General features: G+C 44.8%; 1 protein-coding gene across 5 annotated transcripts in view; it reads left to right on the top strand.

Annotated features, from left to right (window-relative positions):
* The first annotated feature begins 972 nt into the window (after positions 1–972).
* Positions 973–26358, top strand: part of ESYT2 (extended synaptotagmin 2) — a 100684-nt gene continuing 75298 nt past the window's right edge. For 2 of the 5 annotated variants that reach the window (XM_032753251.2, XM_032753253.2), the window contains exon 1: positions 979–1436. In XM_032753251.2, coding sequence (XP_032609142.1) covers positions 1107–1436 — 330 coding nt within the window. In that variant the 5' untranslated portion in view covers positions 979–1106. Of the gene's footprint in view, positions 1437–2304; positions 2323–2409; positions 2873–26358 lie in introns of those variants that run through there. The other 3 variants (XM_032753250.2, XM_058428661.1, XM_058428656.1) reach the window with 3 other exon arrangements.

The raw sequence follows: 26358 nt of genomic DNA, 5'->3' as shown, positions 1-26358 counted from the left end.
CAGGAATCACAGGCAAGGCCCAAAATGAGTCGTTTGAAACAGCTATTAATAGTTGGCCACAATATTAACACCTTTGGCGAAGCTGCGTGGTGCCCGGAGTGGAGATCCCGAGTGTCAACAGCGTCCCTTGGGCGCTTGCGGTGGTCTTTGCCCGGCACTACCAGACTCCTCAGGGAGGATTTCTGGGATTAAAGGCATCTTAAAAGCCAACTGAACTGTGTGAATTGTCAGGGTCACAACAGAGTCGTTCGTGTTTAAAACCCTGACCAGCAGGGTGGGAAGGGCCACAGAGGCAGCGTTCTCACGCCGGAATGCCCGATAACAAAACCATCCCGAGAGACTCCGCAAAAGCCACAGCCTTGCACACTGGCTACGCAACCTCACACCGAGAAACACTGGAGGACTCCCGCCAGCAACGCCCGTCCAACCTCCGGCGGGCGGCGCCCTGTCACCCGTCCTCGTGGCCGCGAAATTACCGCAAACAGGGACGCCGCCCTCTCATCCCACCGCCACCCGGGCTGCGCTCAGCGGCCGCGCCCCCCCACGTTTGCAGCAGCTCCCAGAAGCGGTCAGTCTTTGGGTTTGACGACGGCAACTTCCCGGGCCTCGGCGAGCGCAGCCACGCACCCGGAAGCCGCCTCGGGGGTCCCACGCTGGGGCGCGACGCCGAGCCAGAACCGCCCGCGGGCTCCGAAGCCACAGGCGAGTGGGGAGGGTGCCGTGTGGGGCTCGGAGGGGACGCAGTCACGCCCGGCCCACGCAACGAGCACTCTCCTTCCCGGTCCCCAGCTCCCGCCAGCCGAGACGCAACGCTCCGCGTGATGACGTCGTGCGCCTGCCCCGCCCACTCCAGTAGTCGCCGACCCGGCCCACGGCCCGCCCCGCGCGATGACGTCAGTATCCACTCCACCCGCTCCGGGTGACGTGCCAGCCCCAGGCCCACGCCGCTCCCGCCTCGCGTGATGACGTCGCCTTCCCGGGCGGAGGCTGGCGTGCGGCGGAGCCGCGTCCCCTCAGAGGGGCGCTGGCGCGGGGCTGAGCTGCCCGGGATCAACGCGAGCACCCGGCCCGCCTCGGCTGGGAGGGCAGCGCGGCACGGCGGGGCGATGAGCGGTGCCCGAGACGAGGGCCCGGAGGCGGGCGCCGGCGGGGCTGGGGGCCGCGCGGCGCCTGAGAACCCCGGGGGCGTGCTGAGCGTGGAGCTGCCCGGGCTGCTGGCGCAGCTGGCGCGGAGCTTCGCGCTGCTGCTGCCCGTGTACGCGCTGGGCTACCTGGGGCTCAGCTTCAGCTGGGTGCTTCTCGCGCTCGCGCTGCTCGCCTGGTGCCGCCGCAGCCGCGGCCTCAAGGCCCTGCGCCTGTGCCGCGCGCTGGCGCTGCTGGAAGACGAGGAGCGCGCTGTGCGCCTGGGGGTGCGCGCCTGCGACCTGCCCGCCTGGGTGAGTGCAGATCCCTGCCCGTCCCGACCCCGATCCCCAGTCCCGATGCCCCCTCGTCCAGGCAGGCGCTCCCCTCCCCGCGACCTGCCGCCTGGGTGAGTGCAGACCCTAGCCCTGCCCCGGCTCCCGCCTTCGTAGTCCCCCACCCACCCCGGTCCAGGCAGGCGCTCCCCTCACGTCTGGGCGAGTGCAGACCCCAGCCCCGGCCCCCGGGCCCGTTCTTGCGACCTGCCAGCCCAGGTGAATGCAGACCCCGCCCCGACTCCCAGCTTGCTCCCGACCTGCCCGCTAGGGCGATTGCAGACCCCAGCCCCGCCCCGGCCTCCGGCCCACTCCCCGCGAACCTGTCCGCCTGGGGCCGCCGCCCGCTGCTCCCGCCCTGGTCCAGAGTGTTCCGTGCCCTCCCGCCGTCCAAGTCGGGCGTCCCCCTCACCGTTTCCCCGCCCGCCCAGGCTCCGGGCCCGGGGCGCGTCTGCCCTCGCGAAGCCTCCCCTCGCCGTCCCGCGCGGCTTTCCCGGAGACCCCTCCTCACAAAGCCTGCTTCCCTCCCTCGGCCTGCAGACCCCCCAGCGCCAGCGGCAGGTACCGGGCTAGGCGCCCCCTCTTCGGCCGCGGCCCTGCCTGGAGCGCGCGCTTCCTCCTAGTGCCGCCCGCGGGGTCTCCTTAGGGGCCTGAGCGGCCGGTTCGGCTCTCAGAGCGCCCAGCGCGATTCTCGTGCTCATTCCCAACGCCCTGCCGGCCTGGAAATGCTCCGGGTGGCTTCAGCTTTTCCTTCTCTCTGTTTTAAAAAAACGTAATGACAGCTGGTGGGGGAGAAGTTAACTTTTTCTTCTACCAGGAGAAGACTCATTCGTGTCTTGGTTGTTTCTGACGCATTTCAAGGGCAGTGAGTGTCTCCCGAAAGATGTAGAGATGTTAAATAATACCAACTATACTTTTTTGCAAGTATAGTTGTGAGACTGAGCATTTTTATGTGGGGTCGACCTGAATCCAGTGTGAATGTGTGTGTGTGTGTGTGGCAGGAAGTTTTGGAAGAGTTGCAGCAATAGCAAGAGTCATGGTATTATTTTATTTTTAACCCGGCAGTTCTGTACCTTATATATTTATGGACTGTAGACACGAAGAGTAGGCTTCATATCTTTTTCTTGTCATTCCCTAATTCTTTCTTAGCCATGACTTGGCGTCACAGTTTCACACTGCAAGAAAGGATTTTAATGATGCTTCCATTAGGCTTAATATAAACTTTGGGGTGAAGGTGACCAGCAGTGGATTTCGGAAGGGTCATTTTCTCTTAGAGGAGAAAAGGTCCCTGTTTCCAGTCATGAGACACCTGAGAAGTAAGGCATGACACAGATGGCAAACAAGAATTAGAAAGGAGGCGTGCCCAAGACAAGAAGGTAGTAGATGCTACTTTGTGACGACAGATTGCAACTGGGGTAAGAATATAATGTAAGGAGCTTGGGAATGTACAGTTCTGCCAATGCGTGGTGAGCATGAGAGATAGTCATATTTGGAGAACCAAGGTAACTGGCATGGTACAGCTTTTAGCTGGCAGCGGGGAAAACCGAGGGGTGTGTAGAGAAAGGAAGTTAAGAGGAACCGAGGTGGGAAAAACTAAGAACAGAAGAGGTGCACTTTGGAAATGGAAAAGGACTTTAAAGTGACGTTTTGTGTCTATATTACACTAAGATGCATACTACTAAAAAGTAGCTAAAAACAGAGTCCATTACCATCCATTACCAAAACAGCAATGTAATCAATGCTGAAATTCGCAGGAAGTGATGATGCTGACTTTCATAGATACTTGGTTATTGGCTAATATCAAATTTACTTGTTAAAAATCTTTGTGAAACACAGATTTTCTTTTCTTTTCTTTTTTTTTTTTTTTTTTTTTTTTTTGAGACAGAGCCTCTCCCTGTCACCCAGGCTGGAGTGCAATGGCGTGATCTCGGCTCACTACAACCTCCGCCTCCAGGGTTCAAACGATTCTCCTGCCTCAGCCTCCTGAGTAGCTGGGATTACAGGCGTGCGCCATCACGCCCAGCTAATTTTTGTATTTTTAGTAGAAACAGGGTTTCACCATGTTGGCCAGGCTGGTCTCAAACTCCTGACCTTGTGTTCTGCACCCCTTGGCCTCCCAAAGTGCAGGGATTACAGGCGTGAGCCACCGTGCCCAGCCACGCAGACTGTACAGATGAAATTGCTGCCCTATTGAAGAACTGAAATTCTTTTTTTTTTGAGACAGAGTCTCGCTCTGTCGCCAGGCTGGAGTGCAGTGGTGCCATCTCAACTCACTGCAACCCCCGCCTCCCGGGTTCAAGCCATTCTCCTGCCTCAGCCTCCCGAATAGCTGGGACTACAGGCACGCACCACCACACCCGGCTAATTTTTGTATTTTTAGTAGAGACTGGGTTTCACCATGTTGGCCAGGATGGTCTCAATCTCTTGACCTCGTGATCCACCCGCCTCAGCCTCCTAAAGTGCTGAGATTACAGGCATGAGCCACCGTGCCCAGCCTGAAATTTCTTTTTTTAAAAAAACAGAATACAAAGGTAATTTAGCCAAAGATTCTTTTTGAATTTTTAATCTGTGTGACTTAAACTGATGAACCATGGTGTCCACCTCATGAAGAATTTATATTTTCTCCAGAATGTTTTACTTGCTTATTCCAAATTTGTATTTGAGCTCATAATCCCACATGTATAGACTTCAATGTGCCTAGGTTGCTTAAGACACTTCTTGAAGGATTCACATGAAACTTGACAGTGATTATGTTCACAGTTTTAGAGAGATTTTAAAAATATCTTTTAAGTTATACTTATGTATCTATTTTGTGATATTTATTAAAAATATAATGTACTTTGTTTTCATAATAAAACCAGCAGGTTGCATGGTCTTGAAGTGTGCCTGAAATTCTGCTGTGAAGCAGGGATGGTGGGGGTGGTCAAAGTACATCAATAACAGAAGAAACTATGAATAAGAAAAGTTAAGATTTCAATATTACTTGCACTTTCGGTTTGTTTTCGTTTTTATTTTTCTAGAGATGAGTTCTTACCATGTTGTCCAGGCTGGTCTCAAACTTTTGGCCTTGAGGCATCCTCCCACTTAGACTTCCTAAAGTGCTGGGATTACAGGTGTGAGCCACCATGCCTGGCCAATATTACTAGTACTTTGATTTTTACCATACATACATTGATGCTTGGGGTTTCTGAACTTTGGACTGGTATTTTGCCTTGAACAAGATGTATTTGTACATCCCAAAGACTGTACTCATTTTCATAGTGTGTCGTTGATGACCGTGAATTCATAGCAGAGTGGAAACATAGGAAAACATGAATTAATGAGATACCAATTTCCTCACCTCACCTTTATATATATTCACTGACAGCTTTTCTTCTTCTTACTGAGTAAAACTGAAGCTGGATATGGAAATGAGATAAAGAGTATTAACACTTTGAGAAACTATATATACTGTTCCTGATTGAGGCTATTAGGATGTGAAAAATGGCTCTCACTTAACTGTGATAATTCTGTAAGTTTGGTCCTACAGCTTTAATATAAACAGTGTTGTTATTCTTCACTTATTTTCCCATGAACAGTGATGTTCCAGCTGTTCAGGGGAAAGGCCTGGCAGGCTGGATGAATTGAGGTCGGGGCTTTTTGTTGTATAAGTGTCTACCCTGTGTTAATGGACCCTGGACAATTAGACTACTCTGGGTGAAGAAGAGATTTATTTATTTATTATTTCATTTATTTATTTATTTTTGAGACGGAGTCTCACTCTGTTGCCCAGGATGAAGGGCAGTGGCATGGTCTCGGCTCACCACAACCTCTGCCTCCCGAGTTCAAGTGACTCTCCTGCCTCAGCCTCCCAAGTAGCTGGGAGTACAGGCACCCGTCACCACGTCTGGCTAATTTTTGTGTTTTCAGTAGTGACAGGGTTTCACCATGTTGGCCAGGCTGGTCTCAAACTCCTGACCTCAGGTGATCCACCAGCCTCGACCTCCCAAAGTGCTGGGATTACAGGCATGAACCACCGCGCCCAGCCTTTTTTGTTTTTTAAAGAGAGGAGGTTCTCGCTGTGTTCCCCAGGCTGGTCTTGAACTCTTGGGCTCAAGCGAACCACCCACGTGAGCCTCCCAAGTACCTGGGATTGCAGGTGCATGCCACCATGCTCAGGGCTGTGAAGAAGATTCTTGAAGAGTTTTTATAGAGATGAATAAGGGCAATTTTTCATTACTATTTCTATTTATTTGAAAATATTATCTCTTCATAGGATAACGTCTGACTCTATCCTGCTTTTACTGTTGCCAATAAATGCTGATTGTATGGCTGCCATGGATAATACTGTCATGGATAATACTACTTAACTGTTCCGACAGTTGGTCTTTTATTACCCTCATACTTGGATTATTGAGAATTAAAGCATATTAGCTTCCTTGGTTATGTTGTTCTGTACTTTTGCATACAAACTTCTCTGGGGAGAGCTTTCTTCCCATTTTCCTTCTGGGAAGTTCGGGAAAATTTAACTCTAGCAAAAATATGGTATGTACAGTCTGAGAACCAAATGAACAAAAGAAAATAATGCACTGTGGTCTCACGTAAAGAAAGGGCAAATATTTATTTTTTTATTCTCAGTGTTAATCATTGACTTAATACTTTAATAAAATGTTGTGAAGACTTGTAACTGAAAATAGTTGGCATAGCTAATTCAGGAGCCACAATTTAGCTATTTTAAACAAGTGCTACTTTAGCACCTGAATCCCAGTGATCATGTGGTTGAGGAAGTGTTGGAGTCCTCATCGTAGCTGCAGATAGGATGAGGGTGCTGCTTGGGTTTCTTGTTCACACCCACACTGCGGCTGCGACACAGAAGGGAAAGGGTGTGACCGTTGTTGCTTCAGTTCTGTGGTCTGAGAACCTCCTTCAGTTAGAACGTTAATGCCCCAAGGTGGCTGAAAATAAAGCAGTAAATGTCTGGTTTTTAGTTTACGCTAAAAAATAGATTTAAATTTAGGATATATGCATCCATCAGCCTGTATGTAGTGGATTTAGTAAAATTTCTACTTAAGATTAATATTATCATCATTCTACATTTAAGGATGGGAGGATATAGAGCTAGGGCTAAAATATAAATAGTTTATATGGATATATACACTTAAAACATAATACATTTTATAAGTACGTATTCATAAATGTAAACTTCCATCCTGGGAAGATCAGTTATGGAATAGTGTTATTTGTTACACCTGATGAACCTATGATCTTTTCTGTAGGCTTTCATATTTCCACATTGGTCACAGCCTTTAACCTTGAAGTAGACATTGTGAATATACTAAAAACCATCAAATTGTATACTTTAAATGAGTGAATTGACAAGTATGTGAATTATATCTCAATAGCACTGTTAAAAAATATAGACATCGGGGCTGGGCGCGGTGGCTCACGCCTGTAATCTCAGCACTTTGGGAGGCCAAGGCGGGTGGATCACGAGGTCAGGAGATCGAGACCATCCTAGCTAAGACGGTGAAACCCTGTCTCTACTAAAAATACAAAAAATTAGCCAGGCGTGGCAGTGTGCACCTGTAGTCCCAGCTACTCGGGAGGCTGAGGCAGGAGAATGGCATGAACCCGGGAGGCGGAGCTTGCGGTGAGCCGAGATCACACCACGGCACTCCAGCCTGGGCGACAGAGCCACAGTCCATCTCTAAAAAAAAATCCAACGTCTTTTTTTTTGAGACGGAGGCTCGCTCTGTCTCCCAGTCGGGGGTACAGTGGCACCATCTCAGCTCACTGCAACCTCCGCCTCGCTGGTTCAAGCAATTCTCCTGCCTCAGCCTCCCGAGTATCTGGGACTACAGGTGCACACCGCCAGGTCCAGCTAATTTCTTTTGTATTTTAGTGGAGACAGGGTTTCACCATGTTGCCCAGGCTTGTCTTGAACTCCTGAGCTTAGACAGTCTGCCTGCCTCAGCCTCCCAAAGTGCTAGGATTACAGGCGTGAGCCACCGTGCCTGGCCTGGATTTCTTTTAATAATGGATGAAAAGGTGGTCAGTTATAGTGCAAAGTGAGGTATACCTTTGCTTACAGAATTCTAGCTAAAACTGTAAAAGTTTTTAAGGAATATTGTTCTAACTTAAGTTTGGGGGCGTTTACACTTTAAAGGATAGTTAATGAAAGGGTTAGGTATATGAATTTTAAAAACTAGGTAAATATTTTTAACTTAAACCTAATAGTACTTTATTTTTTGAGCTGGAGTCTCACTGTGTTACCCCAGGCTGGCCTCCAACTCCTAGGCTTGAGGGATCCTCCTGCCTCAGCCTCCTGAGTAGCTGGGACTACAGGTGTGAATCATTGTACCCAGCTCTAATATTGCTTTATTTTTATTTTTAAATTTTATAAATTTATTTGAACATTTTTTATACTTGTAGTAGAGCTGAGGTCTTGCTATGTCGCCCAGGCTGGGCTCAAGTGATCCTCCCATTTCAGCACTTCTGAAGTGCTCTGATTACAGGTGTGAGCCACCACATCTGGCCTATAATAGTCCTTTAAACACTGATGCTATACTGTATTGGCTTAAACAAATATTAATTTTAATTGCGGCCAGGCGCAGTGGCTCACGCCTGTAATCCCAGCACTTTGGGAGGCTGAGGCGGGTGGATCACGAGGTCAGGAGATCGAGACCATCCTGGCTAACATGGTGAAACCCCGTCTTTACTAAAAATACAAAAAATTAGCTGGGCGTGGTGGCAGGCGCCTGTAGTCCCAGCTACTCGGGAGGCTGAGGCAGGAGAATCGCTTGAACCCGGGAGGCGGAGCTTGCAGTGAGCCAAGATCGCGCCACTGCACTCCAGCCTGGGCGACAGAGCGAGACTCCGTCTCAAAAAAAAAAAAAAAAAAATTTTTTTTAATTGCATAACAATGGAAACCATGCTTCAAAAATATAAAAAACCGAAATCTGTTTTTCTGTGAGTTATTCCAAACTCTTAACTGTGATTCAAGGTATCAGTATATAATCATCACATATGTTTGAGTAGTTTAGCTTATGGATTGGTTTGTTTCATACTGGGTACATTCTATCAGAACATAATTTTATCATGTATTATATAATACATTGTGGTCTTTTGTTGTCTCTTGCATTTTGTTATGGTTTGGCAAGTCATTATCTTTTTTAGTTTTCATGACAATTCTGTCTCAGAGGAATTTTATTTCTTCATTTAGAGATGTAAGGACCCACTATATGCAGATTATTGTGCCAACAAAAGTGTAAGAAGTCATCCTGTCTTCATATTTACACTCTTCTCAGAGTAGTTAGAACAAGCACCTGGGAGGCGGGCTGTGGTGATGGCTCCAGTGTCACGGTGGTTCAGAAGAAAGGAGCAGGGAGGGCTCTATGGTAGGTAAGGGGGTGTGTTATAAATTTACGGACATGTTAGAGAAGAGTTTCTATTCTTATTGAAGGGCATGGCCTTGTGTTCAGTGGCAACAGCGCGAGCAGCCGTGTGGAGGACAGTTGCAAAGGTGGATTTCTGGGCCGTCTCATCTGGAGGGAAATGCATGGAAGTTCTGATAGGGTTGTAACTCCTCCACCTGGTAGAAGGCTGCACTCAGCTTGGGACTTACTCTGGGCCCAGCAGTGAGGAATGGAAGTGGTCCCACTAGACCCCAGCCCAGGTGCCCACAACCTGGGAGGAGTAGAAGTGCTCCTTCTGGATGGCTGGCCCAGGCCCTCAGGGCAGTTCTGATTTACAGGATGCAGGGACGTGGCTGTGATTACTGTCGTGCTTTTAAGACAGAGTTTGGACATGACGGGGGTGAAAGTAGTGATGTGTTCAGATCTAAGCTTGTGAAATCAGAAAAGGAAAGCTACTGTGTAATGCAGTATACTTCTGTTCTTGCTGTAGCTACCAGAAAACTCACAGCCAAAATTATTGCTGGATTGTTGGGCCCTGTACTACTGTACTGTAATAGCCGGGAGTACCCATCGCACTTTTCTTCAAATAGACAACCTTCTTTTACTCTCAATGATCTTATTGTTCCTTAAACACTGAGTCACCTCCTGTTCTTTTGGAATTGGGTGGGGCATAGTTCTTACACAGATGGTGAATATGTTGGTAGTTGTCTTTTGCATGGGATCATTTTTCCATAAAGCATCTTTTATTTATGGAGGTTTTTCCAGTCTTTCTCCCTGTCACTGATTTTTTTTCTTCATTTGTTTTTCTTAACTGTTTTTAAAGTTCTGTAATGTTTGTTAAAGCAAACTATTTATTTATTTTTTGTTTTTGTTTTTGAGATGGAGTCTTGCTGTCTCCCTGGCTGGAGTGCCCTGTGGCGATCTCAGCTCACTGCAAGCTCCGCCTCCCAGGTTCACGCCATTCTCCTGCCTCAGCCTCTCCGAGTAGCTGGGACTACAGGCGCCCGCCATCACGCCTGGCTAATTTTTTGTATTTTTAGTACAGATGGGGTTTCACTGTGTTAGCCAGGATGGTCTCGATCTCCTGACCTCGTGATCCGCCCGCCTCGGCCTCCCAAAGTGCTGGGATTACAGGCATGAGCCACTGCGCCCAGCCAAAGCAAACTATTTATTTTTGTGAATTTTTTCCTGGATCACATTTTAAGAAACTAGTCCAATTTATATCTAAGGATTAAAAATGAGTCTTGATGAATTTATGGACATTTATTAGGCATTTGCTATGTTCTAGGTACTGTGCTAGGTGCTAGTGACACAAAATACGTGTAAGACAAGGCCTTAAACTCAGAAATTTACTAGCCGGCAATAACACAACAAATCTGTTTAATCCTAGCATTAGTCATGGTATGAATTGGTGGGTTTTTTTCAATTATTTTTATTTATTTATTTTTTGACACAAGGTTTTGCTCTGTTGCCCAGACTGGAGTGCAGTGGCACAGTCGTGGCTCACTGCAGCCTCAACCTACTGGGCTCAGTCACCCCTTCCGCCTCAGCCTCCCCAGTAGCTTGGGCTACAGGCATGCGCCACCACGTCTCACTAATTTTTAAAATTTTTTGTAAAGCGGGGATTTCTCCGTGTTACCCAGGCTGGTCTTGAACTCCTGGGCTCAAGTTATCCTCCCGCCTCTACTTCCCAAAGGTCTGGGAGGGAATACAGGCGTGAGCCACTGAACCTGGCTATTGTTATGTTATCTGATGAAAGTATTATTTTTATTATGTTCAACATGTTTTGAAATATGTATACATTGTAGAATGTGCTAAATCAAGCTAATTAACAAATGCATTATGTCACGGGATAACCATTTTTTGTGGTGGAACACTAGAAAATCTACTCTTAGTGACTTTTTTAAGAACATATTATATTGTTGCTAACTATAGTTACAGTGTTGTACAATAGAGCTCTTGAACTTATTCCTTATAATTGAAATGTTTTATCCGTTGGCTAATATCTCTCTCTCTAGACTCTCCGCCATTCTTTTAGTAAAAATAATACATGTTCACTTTTTTAAAATCCAAGAAAAAATATATTTAAAAGATCATCCATAATACCAAACCATCCATAATGGTAGTTGGTAGAAAAGTATACATTGAATGGGGTTTAATGGATTACCGCAGTGTCTAGATGAAAGTATCAATACAAAGTAAGAAGCACGTCCCACGTGCATTTGTGTATGGCAGCAGCAGCGTCCTTTCCGATAACAGCTTCCATGTTGTGCTTGGTGATTGCATGCTGGAATTAGTGATAACCACACCAACAGCAGATGTGGAAATACTAATATGATGGTTTTCATTATGCTTTCTTTATTACTCGTAAAATTGTCATTGAAACTGAGTTTTTTTTAATTTGTTCAGTTACACAGTGAAGTCCCCCTTTATCTTTCTATATTTAATGAACATGCAGTTGTATTTTTCTTCATTTCTTATGTTATGGCTAGACAGGTTTCAAAAACATTTTTTCTGATTTAAAGAAGAAAGTATGCTCATTGAAGAATAAGCTTTGGAGAAGAATAAAGAAGACAAAAGTTACCTGCAATTCTACTAACTAGTGATAACGTTACATTGGCAACATTTCGGTGGATTTTGTTAATCTTTTAGTGATACGTTTGGATATATATGTGTGTGTATAGTATCCTCCTTTCTTAAATGCTATATTATGGATATTATGTTATTCTTCAGAAATATGACTTTGTCTGTTGCAATATCATCTGTCTTACGGAACTACCAGAGTTTATTTAAATGATGTCTGATAGCCATTTGAAAAACTAGATTGTGAGATATGATATAATGAGAAGAGATAAAAATAGAATTTGAGATATTTAATTTCCTGCTCTTTTTAAGTTATGAAAACTTATTTACTTGAGCTATTTGTTAGATCTGTGTCTAGGATATATGAATTATTTTTGAACTCATTAGACTGACATGATAATTTTATAAGCAAAAGTCTGGCCATGGAAGGCAGTGTTTGTTTTTGCATGGTATGATGTTAAAAGACAGAAGATTTATCCCTATCTCTCTTTGTCTGAATAACCTTTGGAAGAAAGCATTCCCTCCATAATGAGTCACAACTTCAGATTGCTTTTCTTCCCCTGTGCTGTGCTGGTATATTAAAGTTTGCTAACAGTTACAAGTATTCTTAACTGCATTGGTTTCGTGTAGCACAATTGAGTGATGGCTACTTTGAGGTTCCCGTGATGTCCTGCTGAATTGGTGTGTCCTTGTCTGGACGTGACCAGTCATGTGGCCAGTGCCCGTGTGAGTGGGCTGCCCTTCTGTGAGGTGTGCCGAGGTGTAGCCACCGGCCTCTGGTTAGCTTTGAGGCTCCCACCGTCTTGCAGAGCCCACAGCTCAGGCTCTGGCTCTGGTGGGTGAGGGTTGCGCCCTGAGACCCACCCCTTCCTAACTCCCTGCCCTTGGGTGAGTCAGGTACAACTCTTAGAACCTTGTTTCCTCTTTGGTTTGATGGGGTTTGAGTCTGACTGTGCTGTGGTTGTGAGGCTGGAATGGGGAGAGGCCAGTGAACACACTGGACGTGGGCGGGCAGCGAGGCATGTCCTTGGGTCAGCCGTCTGAGTCACAGGCCCGGAGATGCCCAGCTGTGACCAGTGCTCCGCTTGCAGGCAAGTCCTGGTGTGGCCTTTGCCACCTCCCTCCCCCACCTCTGCTGAAATGGAACAGATGAGCCCTGGGGTTTTTCTTTGTTTCTGTTCCACTGTGGTTTGTTTACGCTGTTGCTAAGAATTTATCTACCATAATGCTTTGTTATTATTAACACTTGCAAGTATGTATGCCTTAAAATTTCACTTTCTCTCTCTTCCTCTCTGTATATCCCTAAAATAATATCCAAGGAGCCTGCATTGTCACTCCTCTTCCTTGCCTTGATTTGCTCTGTATCTTCCGTAAAACAAATGTTGTTCCAAGGACATGGCTAATCTTTCTTGACTCCACTTCCAGGAGTCACCCTGATGGCATAGATAATGATAGTTAATTTTACATTTTGTACATATAACATTTAATTATTCTAATATTCATTAACTTCCTTTTGTGAATAAGTGCTGGTTAGTGACTAAAAAGTGGGGATTCGAAAGTGCACATCCTATTTCAGGGTCAGTTGTAATAGTTTAATTTTAACGTGTATTATATGTGGAGTTGTTTCCTTCTTTTTATGTCTGAGGGATTGATATGTTTTAAGTTTTCCAGAGTAAGGTAGATCTGTAGAAAATAAATCCAGTGATTTGGGAGGAGAACATTATCTAACTTCATGCCATAAATATTATACTGGAGTACCTATTATATGCCAGTTTTTTATTATGCTGCTCACATTTCAAGAACCAGTATCAAATTGCTAAAATTATTAATCTGAATGATACTTTCACCTTCCATTTTCTTATGAAACTTTGTTACATATTTGTTAAAGCATTTAGTTTAATCTGTAAACCAAAAGTATTTGAGACAAGTCTCAATTAATTTAGTATTTTATTTTGCCAGGGTTAAAGGATGCTGGTGACATAGTCTCAAGACATGTGCCCAAGGGGGTTGACCTGTAAGTTTTAGGGATACATAAGACATCAATCAATACATGTAAGCTGTACATTGGTTCAGAAAGGTGGGACAGCTGGAAGCGGGTACATTCGTTCAGCAAGGCGGGACACCTGGAAGCAGGTGGGTGTGGCGAGTGCTCCAGATCATAGCTGGACTCAAAGATTTTTCTGATTGGCAGTTGGTTAAGTTACTGTCTAGAGACCTGGAATCAATAGAAAGGAATGCCTGGATTACCTTGTGGAGACCAAGGTTTTATTGTACAGATGAAGCCTCCAGGTAGCAGGCTTCAGAGAGAATAGATGGTTAATGTTTCCTGTCAGACTTAAAGAGTCTGTCAGTTCCTCTGTCAGTTCTATCAGTCTTAAGGTCTGTGTCATGGTAATGAGGTGTGTCTGACGCCCCACCCCCCATCGTGGCCTGAAGTAGGTTTTACAGGTTAACTTTGGAATGCCCCTGGCGGAGAGGAGGAGATGTTCAGATAGTTGGGAGCTTAGAATTTTGTTTTTGGTTTATACTTTGTACCCAATTTGTAAAATGTTATATAAAGCTGGTGTTGATATTCATACACAATTAGAAGTGAATTGCCTACTGAGATCATTAATTTATTTCATTTGTGTGACAAATCTTTAAATGGCCAGTAAGTGCGTACCTAAAATTTGTTAACACCATCTACGTTAATATCTGAGTGCTGGAATTTTGAAACCAAAACTCCAAATATAATCCAATACAAAGTAACAATACTCTTCCTACTTATTTTTTCCACACATATAAAGATCTTGGAATTTATCCAGTAACTAGTAGAAAGAATTGATTTTACTTAATCACAAATGGTGCTGTGTGTGAAGCGAAGTTTTAAAAGAAATGCTCCGTAGATGTCAATGTCATTACTGGAGCAGGAGGGAAAGGATGACATGGTTGGTGCATTAGGGCACCTGTGACAAAGTGCCATCCACTTGGTGGCTTCAAACAACACTCTTATCTTTTAAGGGTTCTGGAGGCCAGCAGTTGGAAATCAGTTCCTCTGGGCCAAAACTAAGGGGTGGGCCGGGTGTGTACTCTGGAGGCTCCCGGGGAGAAGCTTTTCCTGCTTTTCTTGCTTCTCAGCCACATTCCATGGCTGCAGGCCCTTCTCCCTTCAGAGCTGGCAGCTGCTTTCATCCTCATAGGGCCATTCTGCTTTCTGTTTTGTCAAATCTCTGTTTCTCCCCATTTTCTTTCTTTTCCTTACGCAAGGGTTGAGGCTGCAGTGAGCTGTTTGCACCTAGGCTGGAGTGCAGTTGTGTGACCATAGCTCACTGCAGTCTCGACCTCCTGGACTCAAGCAACCCTTCCACTTCAGCCTCTCGAGTATCTGGGACTACAGGCCTGACCACCACACCCAGCTAATTAGCTAATTTTTAAAATTTTTTGTAGAGATGGAGTCTCACTGTGTTGCCCAGGCTGGACTTCCTCCCTTCTTAAGGATACTGGAGATGGCATTTAGGGCCTCTATGGATAATCCTCCACCACCGAAGATCCTTCATTTTATCACATCTGCAACGTTCTTTTTGCCATATAAAGCGACACTCACAAATTCCAGAGATTAGGACGTGACCGTCTTTTGAGGGCTGTTACTCAGCTTCCCACACTACCCTGTATCTTGGAGTATTCAGGAGCCAGGAAGGCTTAGTTCCAGCACTTTCCCTGTGCCGTAACATCTCAGAAATCAGATTTATTTTACAAGGGTATATCATTGTTAATGGACTGTGCTCTTAGTGGCACATAAAGTCATGGTGCAGCTTATAATTGATCACATCTTGGATTCAATACTAAGGGTTTTTTCTGTTTTTGGCTGTAGTCCTGGTGTCTGAGGTTGGGTGTGGTCTTTCAGAGGTGGGATGAGGAGGAGCTGTGCTGTGGGAAGAAGGGTTAGGAACTGTGGGAACTGAGATGACCACAGGAAGCAGCACCGTAAGTTACACAAGTGGAAGAGTTGGGCTTGATCCCTAGACACAGGGCAGCATCCAGATATCCACTAGAGGGATGTGTCCCAGTTTAAAAGGGGGGGTTAGCAAGATACATTTGGCAGGGATATCCAGAGGGACTGGGGACACAGATCTAAGCATGAGGGGGAAGGAGTGCCTGAATGTCAGGGGAATAGCTTTGGGGAGGAAGGAAGATAGATGAATGAGCCAGGAACGTGAACAACCACCCCAGGGTGTAGAAATGATGCTGGAACAATAGGAGCAGTAGTGTGAGGCTAGGGCTGGGGTGGGAGATTACTTCAGTCTTTAACGTTGCTGTAAGAAACCCAAGAAAGTTCCGAGAGGACTCAGCCCTACAGCAGCCAGCACCTCCCTGGAGAGACAGGAGACAGGCCAGCGAGAGGAGGAAGATTATGTGGATAGCTTCACAAGGGCTGCCTCTCTGCACTCGGAGGAGTGTAACAGAAAACCCGTGAGAAAACAAACGGTGAATGTGCTTGGCACTCATCGCAGGCTGTCTTCCAACTCTTTACATGGAAGTCATTTAAACCTCACAGCTAACATGCCACCTTTGTTTTACAGGTAAGGAAACAAGCTCTGCTAATGTCAGAGGTGAGCACAGGCAACCCTCGACCTGTGAGGTCTGTGCACTGCCGTGCATTCTCTGCTCTCTCCCCTCTCGATGGCAGTAGGGGAGGAACTGGGGATTTGGCACCCTCTAATCTAGTCATTTTTACAACCCCAAGAGAATTGTATGTCATTTCCGCTTTTCGGAGGAGGAGCTAAGGTCTGAGAGACTTGTACCCAGTACAAGTCAGGTGTACCCGCCTGGCCATATTCAGTGTCCTGGGAGCTGGGCCCAGCCCATAAAACTTGTGCTTGCAGAAGGCACCAGAGACGCCAGGGTAGTGGCAGGTTACTGTTTCCAGAAGAGCAAAACCAACACAAGTGAATGACCCACCACCTTCTTAGCCAGTGGGAGCTTCTTTGGGTGTTTTAAGTTTATATACTATTAGCATTCTTAAATACGTTAGGAGGTGACAGCCAGGCTATGGTATATTTTTAAATGTTTCACATCTGTGAGAGTAATCAGGACGAGTAACGTATATTTTTAAATGTTTTAGATCTGTGAGAGTAATCGAGACGAGTAATGTATATTTTTAAAACGTTTTTGATCTGTGAGAGTCACCTGGACGAGTAACGTGTATATATATATATATATTTTTTTTTTTTTTTTTTTTTTTGAGACGGAGTCTCGCTCTGTCACCCAGGCTGGAGTGCAGTGGCACAATCTTGGCTCACTGCAAGCTCCGCCTCCTGGGTTCATGCCATTCTCCTGCCTCAGCCTCCTGAGTATAGCTGGGACTACAGGCGCCTGCCACCAAGCCCAGCTAATTTTTTGTTTTTTTTTTTTTTAGTAGAGACAGGGTTTCACCGTGTTGGCCAGGATGATCTTGATCTCCTGACCTTGTGATCCGCCTGCCTCGGCCTCCCAAAGTGCTGGGATTACAGGTGTTAGCCACCACGCCTGGCCTGAGTAACGTATATTTTTAAAACGTTTTTGATCTGTGAGAGTCATCAGGGCGAGGAATGTATACTTTTAAACGTTTTTGATGTGTGAGAGTCATCGGGACGAGGAATGTATACTTTTAAACGTTCTTGATCTGTGAGAGTCATCAGGGCGAGGAATGTATACTTTTAAACGTTTTTGATCTGTGAGAGTCATCGGGACGAGGAGTGTATACTTTTAAACGTTCTTGATCTGTGAGAGTCATCAGGGCGAGGAATGTATACTTTTAAACGTTCTTGATCTGTGAGAGTCATCAGGGCGAGGAACGTATATTTTTGAAACGTTTTTGATCTATGAGAGTCGTCGGGAGAAGGAACAGAGGTGCTCTCCCTTGGTCTTTGTTTCCTTCTTACTGTTAACACGTTTTGTCTGGGATGATTTTCCTCCTGCCTGAAAAACTTACTTTAGTATTTCTTTTACTGCAAGTCTACTAGCAATGGATTTTCTCAATTTTTGTCTGGAAAGGTATTTATTTCTGTTTCACTTTCTTAAATTAATATACTTCATTTTTTAGAACAATTCTGGATTTCCAGAAAAATCGAGCAGATAATACAGAGCCCCCACATCCCTTCTTACAATTTCCTGTGCTACGTCTGTCACAACTAATGAGCCCGCGTTGATATATTTAATACTAGCCTGAAGCCCACAGTTTACAGTACGGCTCATTCTCAGTGTTGTACATTCCATGGATCTTGACAAACGGATAATGGCATGTATCAGCTATTACAATGTCATACGAAATAGTTTCGCTGCCCTAAAATCTTCTGTGCTTCAGCTCTTCCTCTCCGTCTGCCTGTGCTTACTGATCTTTTTACACAGTTTTGCCCTTTCTAGAATGTCATATATTGGAATTATAAAGTATCGGCCTTTTCAGATTGGTTTATTTCACCTAGAAATATGCATTTTAGGTTCTTCTGTGTCTTTTCATTGCTTGATAGCTCATTTGTTTCATTTTTATTGCAATAAATTCAAATAACATAAAACCATTTTAAAGGACACAATTCAGTGCCATTTAGTACCTTTACATGTAGTGTAATCATCACCTCTCTCTGGTTCCAAAACATTTTCTCTGCCCCAAAAGGAACCCTGTTTTGTGCCCATTCGCAGTCACACCGTGTTTCCCCTCCCCCAACTCATGGCAACCACATCTGCTTTGTCTCTGTGGGTTTACCTGTTCTGGGTATTTCCTGTAAACGGAGGCATGTAATATGTGTGTGATCTTTTATGTGTCGCGTCTTTCAGTTAGCATAGTTTTGAGGTTAATTTGCATTGTAGCATATGCCAGTGTATCATCTCTTTAAGGCTGAATATTCCGGTACCGCAGTTTGATTATCCATTCATCCACAATGGCCATTCGGGTTGTTTCCACCTTTTGGCTGTTGTGAATGGTGCTGCTGTGAACATTCATGTACACATTTTTGTTTGAATATCCATTTTCAATTCTTTTGAGTATATACCTAGGAATAGAATTGTTGGGTCTATGTTTAACATTTTGAGGAATGCCAAACTGTTTTCACAATGCCTGTGCCATTTTACATTCTCACCAGCAATATATGAAGGTTGAATTCCTCCACATCCTTGCCAACACCTGTGTTTTTCTGTTTTTATTGTTACTGCTGTCCTAGTGGATGTAAAGTGGGAGTCACTGTGGCTCTGACTTACATCTCCTCGATGACTGACTAGTACCACGTTTACATGACTTCGTGCATTTCTCCCACCTCCACATTCAGTTAGGTCATTCGGTAGCTTGAAATTGGCCATGGTGGGAATATTCACACCTCAGAAGTTAGCAGTCTCAGCGAAGTGGCTGTGAGCAGGAGCCAGCCCAAACCCATCCCTGCTCTGAAGCGTGTACTCCTCCAGAGAGGCTCCCCCGTCCTCTGGAAGGCAGAGTGGGCAAAGGCTGCCCTCTCCAGGGTGGTCCTGAGCCGGCCTGTGGCTGTGTGGCAGGGGGAAGCTCTGGCTGCCTCTGATACTCTCTGCTGTAAGGCCCAGCCCTCCAGATGTTGTGACTGGGAGTCTGCAGTGTTTCCTAAGTGCCCGCTGGTCTGTCCCAAAGTCCAGTTTGTGCTTTCTCAGTACAATATCTTGCCAAAAGCTCTATTTTGCTCCTTCGAGGCTAGCTTCTTGCCCTGGGTAGCTTAGGAATTTAGCAAATTCCTCTTGAAAGAGACTGTACCCTTCTTCCCACTTTCCTCTTTCAGGGATCTTGGCCCCTCAGGTTCTGGTTGTTTAGCTGACCCAGACTCCAGTTCTTGTCCTGCCAGTCTCCTGAGACGTCCATAAACCATGTTGGCTTCTTTGAATCTCAGCCACATTTCTCTGGATTTCTCAACCTGTTGTAGCACAACCTTGAAGGAGAATAGCCATAGAAAGTTGACTCACCACTCTGTGGTCTCCGCCTCCCCTGAATCCTGCAGCGTTTCCAGCGTTTCCAGGTGTGTGTGTGTGAGCTGTGGCGGCCTGTGCCACATGTGCGGGAGCTTGTGTGCATGCGCCTGTGTGTTCTGTGAACGTGCATGGTTCATCTTTATGGTCTCACCAACTAGTTCAGTTCTGATGTATTTCTCTGATTAACTAGTTTGGCAGATAATTTAGGGCCCACAAGGGAATGGCTTTGCCCCTCGGTTATCACTGAGCTGAGCCATGTGCTCGTTAAGGACCGGATAGCTCACTGGGCACCTTTGCTGGTTGGTGAAGCCACGAACAAGGAGCTCTGACTTAGGCCCTGATTTACTTTGGGTCCTCTGGCTCCACTTACTTGGTTCTGTTATTATTTGGGGAAGTATCTGATTAAAATAGATGGGCCTTGGTAAAAGCAGTATGTGGTTCATAGATTGAGATACTCATTTCTTTTTTCTTAATTTTAATTTTTTATTTTTTATTTTTTAAGAGACAGTCTCATTCTGTTGCCACGCTGGAGTGCAGTGGTGCAGTCGTGGCTCACCGTTGTCTTGACCTCCTGGGCTCAAGTGATCCTCCCACCTTGGCGTCCCAGAGTGCTGGGATTACAGGCTTGAGCCACTGTCCTTACCCCTTTTGTTTTTTTTAACAGCTGTATTGAGCTATAATTCACATACCATACAATCCAGCCATTTAAACTATACAATTACCTGTTTTTCAGTATATTCTCAGGATTGTGCAACCATCACCGAAATCTCTTAGTAGAACCTTTTGTCTTCCATAAAGAAACCCTATACCCATCAGCCCTCGATCCTCAGACCCCTCCACTGCTCTCCCTGTCACGCCCACCCTAGCCACCCAGTAATTCGCTTTGTCTCTATAGGAAGACACCTTCTGGACATCCCGTGTAAATGAAATATTACAACATGTAGTCTTTGTGATGAGCTTTTTTTTCTTTCTTTTTTTTTTTTTCCAAGACAGGGTCTCACTCTATCACCCAGGCTGGAGTGCAGTGACACAATCACGGCCCATTGCAGCCTCCACCTCCCAGGCTCAAGTGATCCTCCCATCTCAGCCTCCTGAGCAGCTGGGACCATAGGCATGCGCCACCATGCCCGTCTAATTTTCAGCTGTTTTGTAGAGATGGGGCCTCACACTGTGTTGGGCTGGTCTTGAACTTCTGGGCTCAAGTGATCCTCTTGCCTCTCAGCTTTCCTCCACAGTGCTGGGATTACAGATGTGAGACACACCATGCCCGGCCCACTTCTTTCACTTACTAGATAGTGTAACATATATTAGTGCTTCGTTTCCTTGTGTTGACAAATAATTCTGTTGTATGAAAAGGCTATATTTTGTTTAGCCATTTATCAAGTAATGATCCTTTGAGCTGTTTTGACTTTTAGGCAAATATAAATCATGCTGCTGTAAGCATTCATGTACAGGTTTTTGTGTGGATGTGTGTTTTCCTTTCTGTTGCATATATATGTGTGGGTAGAGTGGGTCATATGGTACTTCTATGTTTACATATTTTGAGGATCTGCTAAATTGATTTTCAAAGGGGCTACATCATTTTACTGGCAACAAATGAGAGTTCTGATTTCCCCACGTCTTCACAAAAACTTGTTGTTAAAAGGAAAATCTCAGACAAATTAAGTTTAACATAGTTTAATTGAGTAAAGAATGATTCACAAATTGGGCAGTCCTTGAACCAGAATAGGTTCAAAGAGGCTCCAGTGCATCCATGTAGTGGAAGAAGATTTATGAGCAGAAAAAAGAAGGTGAGCTACAGAAACAGCCAGCCAGGTTACAGTTCTGCATTTGCCTTATTTGGACATGGTTTGAACAGCTGGCTGCCTGTGATTGGCCAAAACCTGGTGATTGGCCTAAGAGTAGGCTACAGTCTCTTCACACATCCAGTTAGGAAACCTTCAGGCTGAAACTTACAATATGTTAAGGAGACAGCTTTAGGCTAAACTTAACATTATCTATATTTTAACCATCCTAGAAGGCATGAAGTCATACCTCATTGTGATTTTGATTTGTATTTGTCTAACTGATAACGTTGAGCATCTTCATGTGCTTCTTGGCCGTTTTTATATCCTCTTTGGAGAAGCATTCATACAAATACTTTTGCCCCCCTCCCCCCCTGTTTTTTGTTTGTTTGTTTGTTTTGAGATGGAGTCTTGCTCTGTAGCCAGGCTGGAGTGCAATGGTGCAATCTCGGCTCACTGCAACCTTTGCCTCCCAGGTTCAAGCGATCCTCCTGCTTCAGCCTCCCGAGTAGCGGGGACTACAGACGCACGCCACCACGCCCAGCTACTTTTTGTGTTTTTAGTAGAGACAGGGTTTCACCACGTTGGCCAGGATGGTCTTGATCTCTTGACATCGTGATCTGCCCGCCTTGGCCTCTCAAAGTGCTGGGATTACAGGCGTGAGCCACCACGCACCACGCCCAGCCACTTTTGCCCATTTTTTAATTGGTTTAATGTGATCCAAAGTTTACTACAGTAGCCCCCCCTTATCTGTGGGGGATATTTTCCAAGACCCTAGTGAAACAGGATAGTACGAAACCCAGTTGCTGTCAATCAGAACATCTGTTTTGTCTTCTACCCACAAACTTATTTGTTTATTTATTGGCTTTTTTTTTTTTTTTTTTTGAGATAGAATCTCACTCTGTCACCCAGGCTGGAGTGTAATGGTGCAGTCTTGGCTCACTGCAACCTCCGCCTCCCGAGTTCAAGCAATTCTCATGGCTCAGCCCCTCCCAAGTAGCTGGCACTACAGGTGCCCACCACCACACCTCGTTAATTTTTTTTTTTTTTTTTTTTTTAGTGGAGACGGGATTTCGCATGTTGGCCAGCCTGGTCTTGAACTCCTGACCTCAAGTGATCTGCTGGCCTCAGCCTCCCAAAGTGCTGGGATTATAGGCAAAGTGCTGGAATTACAGATGTGAGTCCCGTGCCAGGCCCCAGCCACAAATTTAATGCCTTTTCCATCTTAAAGTTTGACATGTGACAGCAAAACTAGCATGAAATTATTTTCCTTCTTCAGTTTCACAGAAGATTTGTTCTTACATCTTAGCAACCTCAGCGTATGATATTTTTCTTAGTAAGTCAAGAACTTTCACCTTTTCACTTAAAAGAAGCACTTGAGCCCAGCGCGGTGGCTCACGCTTGTAATCCCAGCACTTTGGGAGGCCGAGGCGGGCGGATCACGAGGTCAGGAGATCGAGACCACGGTGAAACCCCGTCTCTACTAAAAATACAAAAAATTAGCCGGGCGTGGTGGCGGGCGCCTGTAGTCCCAGCTACTCAGGAGGCTGAGGCAGGAGAATGGCGTGAACCCGGGAGGCGGAGCTTGCAGTGAGCCGAGATTGCGCCACTGCACTCCAGCCTGGGAGACAGAGCGAGACTCCGTCTCAAAAAAAAAAAAAAAAAAAAAAAAGAAGCACTTGATGGCTTCTCTTTGGCATATCTGAATGGCCAACATCACTACTGGTGTGTTTTGGGCCATTAAGTAAAATAAAGGTGACTTGAAACGAGCACGTCGATCCCACGACACTTGAGCTGACGATCAAGACAGCACAGGTGAGTGGGCGGGAGCATGCTCGGCGTGAACTGCCGGACGGGGCTCGTGTCTCGAGCTGGGCACAGTGAGATTTCATCACCTTATTCAGAACAGCATGCAGTTTAAAACTGACGAATTGTTTGTTTCTGGAAGTTTCCATTTAATATTTTCTGACCTTGGTTGACTGCAGGTAATTGAAATCACAGAAAGTGGAACTGCCGGATAAGTAGGGGATTTCTGTAATAGGTAACAAATTGGAGGTCAGTGGGTTCAGTTTTCAAACACTTTAGTTACCCCAATTTTAAGATTTGGGGTATTTCTAATAAAAAAAGGAACGTTTGGCAGACATTTTTCTGCGCCTGGAGCTGTGGGGCCTGCTCTCTGGAGAGAGAGGCTGGACGGCCCTACCCCGTGGCGCCATCCTTTTGCGGGTGTGCGCGTCCCTCTCAGCGGGCAGCAAGCCTCAGCTCATGGCCTGCCCTCCTGTTTGTTTTTGTGGCCAGTGAACAGCTTTTACATTTTTTAATGGCTGGAAGAAAGTAATTTGTAGGAGGTGAAAATGTTATGAAATTCAAATTTCCGTGACCATATTAAAGTTCTGTTGGAACACAGCCGTGCTCATGAGTTCATACACCAACTGTGGTTGAGTAGTAGTGACAGAGACCTCCTGGCCCATAAATGCCCCAGATATTTCCTGTCTGACCCTTTATGGGGAATGTGTAACAGCAAACAGCAGTGAGGCACACACGCTGTAACTGGGAAAGACGTTCTGGAACCTTGGTATCAAACATCCAGTGAAGGTAATGATCATATTCAGGAAAAAAGTACTAGTGTTTTCACATGTCTGATTATTTACTGTTTCTTCATTGTGTACAAATAAATAATTAAAAAGGAAACAGTAAGTTTTAGGGTGGTAAATTTCCGACCTCCTTCTCATAAGTTGCGATAATTTACTATCTGCATGAGAATAAAGTTAAGCTCCTAGGAGATATATAAACTTATTTCTTGAAAATGTAAAATTCACAGATAAATTTTAAATCCGATGTTAATTCTGAATCCATGTAGATAGATTTTTAGTATTCCAGTCACTTCTGTAATTCTTTTTTTTTTTTTTTTTCTTCTTCAGACGGAGTCTTGCTCTGTCGCCCAGGCTGGAGTGCAGTGGTGTGATACCAGCTCACTGCAAACCCTGCCTCCCGAGTTCACGCCATTCTCCTGCCTCAGCCTCCCGAGTAGCTGGGACTACAGGTGCCCGCCACCACGCTCGGCTAATTTTTTGTATTTTTAGTAGAGACGGGGTTTCAAATAACCCTGTTTTTACAATCTCATGTAGTTTCTCATATATATATATATTAGAATAAACTATATATACTATGTATATAGTCACACAAAGCTGGATTCATTTAAATAGTATACAGAATATATGCAATTAATTCAGTGCTACAATTGCCTATCTATCTTTTAATCCATTCCAGTCAAAACATAAGCGTGTATATTTGAATTAATATTCATTTGATTTAAATTTAAAATAAAAATAGCCAGATTGTCTTAGGTGTTTTAGTGAAGGAGATGAGAAGACAGATTTCCTATTCTTGGACTCATTTTAATTTGTGATATTGATGTAACTCAGGCCAGAACTTCTGCTTAAATCACGATTATCAAATAATTGTGTGACTTTTCTTTCTTTTAGCAGAGACAGGAAAATGTCTAAAGGACTTTAGAGTTTTGTGAGAATATGTTTCAAATATTTGAAAAATATTCTTCACGGACATGTGTTTATATGTAAATAAGTCTGTTGACGTTAGTGTCTCCATGAAGGGATACTCTGTTGTTCTCCTGAGTAGAAGCTGTAAGGCGTCCCTGTTTTGACTCTGCCATTGAATATTAGTCCTGGCTTAAATTCTCCTAATATTCCACGCATGCACTAAAAGGGGGCTTAACCCCTTTAAAAAATAAATGGATAGAGGAAAAGTATATGTCAGATACAACATATGAAATTCAGGGTACGTTCTCTTAGGAATTTAAGACTTGGATTTCAAATGACTTAGACAGCTTTGTTATGAAAGGTATGCTGGGATGAACCTAGTTTTTAAGTTTTTCTTTTACTCTGTTTTCTGGTCTACCAGAATAGATAATGGTCACTTGTATAATGAAGAAATAGTGATGAAGTGTTGCAAATAGTGAGGAAGCCGTCTCTAGGCCAGTGCCTCCTCTGCAGTGTGCATCAGCGCCGGCTCTGCTGCCACTGTCCTCCTTCAGGCCAAAAGAGCCCTGTGTCCCTGGGGCCCATGGTGACCACAGCCGTGGCTCAGCCGTCATTCCTCTCGTGGCAAGAGTCCTTATTTTAAACTGTTAAGAGTTTTAGGTGACATAAGAAAGCGACAATTTGCCATAGCTCTGGTAGACAACACCATTTGATTCGTGGTGAGAAAGTCGAGGAGTGACCGTGATCACTACCTGTGGTCTCAGTTAAAAACTTCAGGGATATTAGTGTCTTTTCAGATTTCCTAGTGAAATTTCTCATTAATGTAAAAAGCACCTGGGGAGAATTTTGAAAATGTTTTCTGTTAAGAAATGACCTTAAACAGATGGTTTTTTAAGCAGTGTCATTGCACCAAAGCATTGGGGTATCCAGTTACGATGTTGCAGTAATCGAAGCCCATAAACCACAGAGAAAATTACAACCTTGTGGATTTTGGAAAAGATCAATTGCTTTATTTACTGTGTGAATTAATTGATGGCCTGCTTTTTACGTAGACTAGAAATAGATAAAAATGGTTATCTTGTGCAATTTCCCTTTACTATTGGAGGTAGTAATTTGACCATACTGTGACAGTTTATTACAGGGTTGACAGATGTTTTTAGATTCCTCTCTACCTTTTTAACCTTGACTACTTTCTTTGTAGAAGCAACTATTTGGATAAAGCATCCTAATATCTTTGAAAAAAAATACCATTTAATTAAGATTTCTGACCTGCTTTTTCAGTTTCCATGAATACTGACCAAAGTCTCTAGAGAAGACGGGCAGATGGGATTTGAGGATCTTGAGGGGGGACAGATAGTTTGGGAGATGAGTAAAGACATTTGATTATACAAAGATCAGAAGGCACAAATTTGTGTTGGTACCAAATTATATTTAAGTCACTCTCCTGCTAAGTTCAGCAGCCCAGCTGTGGGGACGAGCAGAGATCCCCACTGATGTGGAGAGCTAACAAGTGCTCCGTCAGATCCTTGTGCCTTACAGTTCTAAACATTTAAGCGCTGTGTGCCTGGAAGTCTCGTCCACTGTCGGGAATACTGTCCCTAATACTTTTTCTCATGATAATCTGATAATATTAAGAGGTGGTTCTGAGTTGCTTTTCCCCAGGCCCCACAGGAGTGCTTCTCTTCCCTCCAGTGCAGGACAC

Source organism: Hylobates moloch, unplaced genomic scaffold, assembly GCF_009828535.3.
Source record: "Hylobates moloch isolate HMO894 unplaced genomic scaffold, HMol_V3 SCAFFOLD_1, whole genome shotgun sequence".
NCBI classification, from domain to species: domain Eukaryota; kingdom Metazoa; phylum Chordata; class Mammalia; order Primates; family Hylobatidae; genus Hylobates; species Hylobates moloch.
The sequence above is the reverse complement of the archived record's forward strand: the minus strand, read 5'-3'. Positions and strand labels throughout refer to the sequence as shown.